General features: G+C 34.7%; 1 protein-coding gene across 1 annotated transcript; it reads left to right on the forward strand.

Moving 5' to 3' along the window:
* Positions 1-979: 979 nt before the first annotated feature.
* LOC136824859 (follistatin-like) lies at positions 980-4,652 on the forward strand. Its single transcript, XM_067080837.1, has 4 exons — positions 980-1,129; positions 1,527-1,700; positions 2,212-2,451; positions 3,176-4,652. Exons 1-4 carry the CDS (start codon positions 1,057-1,059, stop codon positions 3,403-3,405), a joined length of 717 nt encoding a protein of 238 aa, XP_066936938.1. The 5' UTR covers positions 980-1,056; the 3' UTR covers positions 3,406-4,652.
* The last annotated feature ends 2,175 nt before the right edge of the window (positions 4,653-6,827 follow it).

The raw sequence follows: 6,827 nt of genomic DNA on the forward strand, positions 1-6,827 counted from the left end.
CAATTGTGAGATACCTGATATTAGATATGTTTTTTCTTCTCTCTCTCGCTGTCTTGTTTGTTCGCTGTTTTGGTGATATTTAAGAAGGGCTAGGGTGGCCTTTTTGACGTATTTTCACAAGTACAAACAACTTAAATAGGGTTGATTTTTAGAGATGATTGAAATTAGGTTCCATTTGATTTAGCATGGATTGGGTTTGGATATTGAACACTGGGTTCCGAAAAATTTGGATGTTTTTTTTGAATGGTGAAAGAAATTATTGCAACCAAAATTGGATTTAACCCAACAACGCAGAGGTTGATGGCAGGAAACAACTACAGGGCATACTTTTATTCATATCCCGGGAATGCGTACTAGGGTACCTTATATGCCAAAACTTATTCGGCCTTAAATTTAGTCACCTCATCAAAATTTAGTCACTAAGGGCCGACTAAAAATGAAGACCGACTAAGAATTTAGGCCATTTCTAAATTTACAAGCAGATGAAAAATAGGAGAAAGCTTAAAATACTGGAAAATTGGGAAAGCTTATAATTATAAACTTTTAATTTGGCTCAAATTTTTAGTCGGCCCATATTTTAGTCGGCCTAAATTTAGTCACTTAGGGCCGACTAAGTTTTGGCCAATAAGGTATGTGCGGAACAGACCTCTGAAAAGCAACCCCCGTTCTATGTATCAGTGATTTGCTTAATGGTTTTAGTCGGTGATGATAAAAGTGGGTTTTCCTAAAGTGAACGTGTCGAATTTAAGAGAGTGGCGAATACAAACTTTTCATATAAACAGGCACGGCGAAATAACTGTAAAGTGGGGAGGCTGAAGGCTCAAAATGAAATGATATTCGCTAGGAATTTGAGACAAAAAATCTCATTTGCTCAAAAGTGGGGAGGGTGAAGTCTCCCCAGTCTCCCCACTTCCGCCGGGCCTGATAAACGCTATATGATATTGTAGTTTTGAAAAGATCATTTTTAAATCTTTGTTACAGAAAAATATTAAAATAGAAAGTCCAAGAAGTATACAGCAAAATAACGGAAGACAAATCATATAAGAATAGAAAACGATGGCGAGAGAAACCAACGCAATTTTATTCGTAGCAATCTTTAACATTTTCATGAAAGAATTGATTATCGAAGGTAAGACGTATTTGTAATCAACATGGAAGTTCTAACTGAGTTTATCCAGGGAGGGGAAGGGATACTCAACTTAAAAACACAAATTCGAGCGAGCATTTAACATTGCATATTGCACGGCATTTTGGTCCTACTTTTATAAGGGATGTTCTTAACTTTTTGAGTTTTAAGCCTAAAAATGTTCTTAACATGTTCTTAATTTCACGTAATTTCACTATTTTGTGCGTATTTTGGTCCATTGTCCTAAGCAATTGGGTGTTTTAAAGCTTTACAAAGCCTTAAAATGTTCTAAACATGTTCTTAAAATTTTAGCCATCGTAGCCTTGTTTTTATACAGTTTCTTCTTATAAAAAAAACATTTAAAAACATTATTTACAGATATTTTCTTTCTTATCATTAGGCAAACCAACATCAATAGTAGACTGCAGTAACCCAAAATGCATCAATGTTCCCATAAAACATGTCTGTGGTGAGAAAAATGGGTCAATGTTGACTTTTGAAAACAGATGTGAACTGGAGCTAGCCAAATGCAAAATTCCTGAAATCACTTTTGTTCAGGAAGGAAAATGCAAAGGTGAGATATTTCATCCATAACCAACTAATAATTTGGACCAGTAAAGAATAAAAGGAAGTCCGAGAAAATTCATCAAGCCAACATATTCAAAGCAAAAGATGAAAATTTTTGATTTAGAAACAGCTATATTTTCATGTACATCATTCAGGCAAATTTCTAAATCGAAGATTTTCACCTTTTGCTTTGTAGATCTTTGATCGGCTAATAAATACTGTACTTTTTTGGCGCTTCAATTATGTCTATAACGCTCATTCAAATAATGTTCTCATTACGTTAACATAACGTCCACATAAATTTATCATAACGTTCTCAAAACGTCCATGCAAGTTCACACAGCCTATTTTTAACGCCCATTTTGAAATTAGATCGATATTAAAAACAGGATTTCACAAATCTAAAGGTTTTAAAGATGTGCTATCAAAGAAGGAGGAGGGGTTCGAAGGGGCGTTTAAAAGAAGGGGGTGTTTATTCAAAGTAATACGGTAATAAATTTTCACTCTAATTATTATAGAAAAATGGCGTTGTAAAGATGTTAAATGCCCAACAGGTCAATCTTGTATTTATGATCAAGATGGTTTCTCATACTGCATCGAAACCAACTGCGAACAAGCATTGACCAAGAAATGTCCAGTAGAAGGCAAGAAAGTTTGCGGTTTGAACAATATCACTTATGAATCGGAATGCCACTTAGAAAAAGAAGCCTGTAACACACACCAAGTGCTTTTGAAAAGATACGATGGTTCTTGCGAAGGTACAGGATAAAATATTTTACTTCTTCAAGTCATTGTGCTAGCTCTTTTTTCAAATATCACCCACTTAAATTTTGTGGCTAGACTAGTAAACCTCGTTGTTGTATTTTCCCAGCCGGCACACTACGTCAAAACAACGTCCATTTGAGATTCATAACGTCCAAATAACGTTATTTGAACGTTAAAACAACGTTGTGTGCCAGCTGGGTTGTTGCAGCTTACCCTTTCATTAGACTACTCACTACGTACATTGAATACAACGACTAGATCTAAGATAGGGATTTTTACTAAATAAACGGCTTTCCAAACCTCTCTCTTCCGGTAATTAATATTCATATAAGAACCTAAGTAATATTCCCGTTTTACCGTGTCTCAGGAAAGGTGCTTGCTAGTCTGAACCATAGATTTGTAAAGCCCGAAGGGCTAGATGTCGGGCTTTAAGCCATCACAGGCAAAAGTGAATATCGGAAAAAAATATTGTTGCTATTGTTTTCGAAAACCCGCAAAAGCTTCTTATTGGTCAAGCGCTGAAATTCTATTGTAATGTCACGTGACTTAGGTAGGATTTCTTACCTAACTACGGCACACTTTTTAGCCCTTCGGGCTTTACAAATCTATGGTCTGGACTACTTTATTTGATAAAAACCCGTATTTCTTTCCTGCCTACTAGGTTAGTTAATTCTGTTCACTTTTAAAATTCACCAAGATTCTCTAATCTCTTTATAGAAAAGAAGACATGCGCAGATACAGTATGTAGGAAAGGAGAATCTTGCGTCACAGCTAAAGATGGTACCCCTCGTTGTATTGAATGTTGTTTAAATAAGAAAGACACAAATTATAAAGTCTCAATGTGTGGTAGTGACGGTAAAACATATTCCTCTTGGTGTGAAATGCGCGCAGAGAGCTGTCGCTTAGGTAAGCTGATCGAGTTCGTTGATTGGCTATGCTCGAAATAGATTGGTCGTTGAAAATAATCTGTGAATTTGATCAGTAATCGAAAAAAACAACGGACGAAGGTTGGACAAATTTGAATGGAAAAGGTTATTCAAGATGAGCAAAGACATAAGCAAAGAGGTTCGGCAAGTAATCATAAAACTATCAGAAAAGGATCGAAGAGATATATTCATGAGTAAACTCCTCTACATAAGCCATTACCAAATGAAACAAGAGCACACAAAAATGAAAACATTTACCCAAACTCATTTATGATTATGATAGTGCTCCTTGTTATTGTCATAAGTGAAATCAGTAAAGTGGTGCAGTAGCACTGGGTACAACATTGCCATTTATACAAACAATCTACATTCAATTTCAACAAAGACCAAAGTATAAAGTATAACCTACCAAAAGTTACTGTTCAGAAGGGGTGTACGGGTTTGACGGTGTGATGGGTTTATCCCCTTTTCTGTCGGTGTGTCGGTTTCTAACGAAAGAACGAATTTGGTTTTTAAAGTCTCACGCAGTGACAAAATAAGCATTCTTTCTTGCGAATTTTTCTTTAGGTGTTAAATATGATTCAAGAGTCGATTCAAGAAAAATCGTCGGTATTTCAGTGTTAGCTACCTCCCCCCATACGCCCATACGCCCATTCCACAATATTGTGTTTAACCGACCCAGCCATCACACGGCGTCAAAACAACGTCCATTTGACATTCATAACGTACAAATAACGTTATTTGAACGTTAAAACAACGTTGTGTGCCTGCTGGGGACAAACCATATAAACTACTAACACAAATATCGAAGAGAAACTTGAATGTTTATTATTTCAATAAGGCCCTCAATATCCAAGCTTCTAACCTTTCATTGTAAAAACTACTTTATTTCTCCACGTTTTTGCTACAAATCTCTCTACATTCAAAGAAGCATTTTGAGATTATTCGATTGATATAATATATATTTCTGAAAGTCTTTACTGATAGAAATTTGCAAAAATAGAAACCTTCTTTATTTAACCCAGTAACTTTAGATATTTTTGGAAATATATTTTCAAGTGGAACTCATATACCATTGCATTAACCTAATATCTGTACTGTACATATTTGAGGGGTTGAATTATTCATTTTTTATATTATCGTATTACATCAGTATTGTATATAATTATTCAATATTATTATATCCCTTATATTATATAACCTTATAACAATGTATAGTTTCATTTTATAAATATTTTACTCAAAAGATCAAATCAATTGAGAATTAATCATATCGTTAACGAAACAAAATTATCTATTTCTGATGAAATTTTTCCAGATTTGAAAAATGGTTCATTTCCCTTACTAATGGAATCTACACGTTTTTTATAAGAGAAAACTATATGAGAACATAAGGCTTCGATTACCAAATGTTAAGAACAAGTTAAAAGAACATTGTAAGGCTTTAAGGACTCAAATGCACCCAATTTCTTAGGAAAATGGACTAAAACACTCAAATAATGGCGAAAATAAGAACATGTTTTAAGGCATTTTTAGGCTTAAAACTCAAAAAGTTAAGAACATCCGAAGGCTTCAAAACTTCGGATGTTCTTGTAAATAAAAAACGTGTATAACTAGGAAGGTGCATTAACTCCCTAACTAAGGAATATTTTGATCCTAAGATTTTGACTGCCTTGTCTACGTTGAGCCATTTTTACACTTTGGCTGCAACAACGGACTTTGACATGAACCGATTTAACCATAGGCCCATCTCGCACTTATTTCTACCATATGTGTAGATATGTAAACATCCGTAAATCTACCATATGTGTACTTATATGTGTATGAATAATACTTCTATTGAATATGTAGAATCGGAGACATTCAACTAACGTTCCAGACAATCTAAAAAGAACGACAAATAACTATTAAAAATCGACAAAAAGAACAACAAATCCTAACCCTAACCCTAACCCTAACCATAATTATCAAAGAACGAAAAGATATAATTTATAATGTTTTGTTGTACCTTAAAGTGCTTAAAGGAAGAAATTAAGTTCCCGCCAAAATTTATTTTTCCTCCATCCACCAAATTAAATTCTCGCCAAATTAATTTTATTTAACGCTTTCCCCTGATTGGTGCTATTTCAGGCCTTAAAACAGGTTTTTTTGCTTATTTTATTATAACGATTTTGGCTAAAAATATCCTGGAACCGCCAAATTAAATTCCCTTCAAATTTAAATTTTCCAGCCATCGGCCAAATTAAATTCCCTCTAAAAAAACTTTTTCGATCATCCGCCAAATTATATTCTCACCAAAATTTCTTCCTTTAAACCATTTTACTAACAAAATACTACTCATGCTCGTGACAGCGACTATAGTACAAAGGTAGAGTGCTTGGCTACGGTGCGTAAGGTCATGGGTTCAATCCCAGCTAGAGGCACTAAGACTTTGTACTTAATAAAAAAAATGGTACACGATGCCTCTTTGCTTAATGCTCAGCAATTAAAGAGAATGATCAATGATAAACGATGTTTCTAGCGATTGAAAAAAGCTGGAAAAGCACCTGCTCAACAATTTCGCACGGAAAATTAATTATGTATGCGCATCGTTAAGTGATAATTATGATTCGTATGTCTTTAAATACAATTCTAAATTCTAAGGCCGTGTTCAGACCTGAAAGTTTTAGTTTAAGGTTTAAGTAGTACTTTGTTGATATGGGAATTCAATTATAATCACTTTTCTTTCGTCATCATCGATTGGCGATCTCAAGGAATCCCCTTTCCTAACTTGAAATCATGTCATCTTCTCTCTTGAGATACTTTGAAACAAAAAAGATTTCAGGGAATCCCTCTGCAAAACACTAATTCGCGTTCGTTGAAGCCATTACTGCTAGAGATGCTCCGAGCGTCTCTGAGTCATAAATTTGACGTTCTTTTTTCTTCATTTACAAAAGGAGCATGCTTTTCACTTGCGAATTCTGATTTCGTCTATTCAAAAAACTGTAACGAAATCGTAAAAACTTTTTTTTAAACCAGAGGGTGATTCATTTTTAAACTTTGGTTTAACTAATGAGGAGCGTGCCGTTAGATACAAAAGGAATATAAAAGAAACATGTAGACCTAATTGCTTTAAACCTTGGTCTGAACACGACCTAAATCATCCTCGCTATTGCATTCACTCAAAATGATTTTAACATACTTTAGCAAACTTCTCCGAAATTTCCAGATTTTCTCGTACTATATTTAATCATAAGCCCCTGTATACTCCAGTCAAACTTTCTTTACTTTTATGACATTGTAACAATCGGACGAGCGCTTCTTCCTGGACTTCAAACAGATGATCAATCAATGGCTCAGACGATCAACCACCAAGGAATACAACAGAATATCCTAAAAGACGATCGATTACCAAAACAAACGCCGGTCATTGGAGATTGACGATCTTATCAACATTCACCACC

This window comes from Clytia hemisphaerica, unplaced genomic scaffold (genome assembly GCF_902728285.1).
Source record: "Clytia hemisphaerica strain Z4C2 unplaced genomic scaffold, Clytia hemisphaerica genome assembly, whole genome shotgun sequence".
Taxonomy (NCBI): Eukaryota; Metazoa; Cnidaria; class Hydrozoa; order Leptothecata; family Clytiidae; genus Clytia; species Clytia hemisphaerica.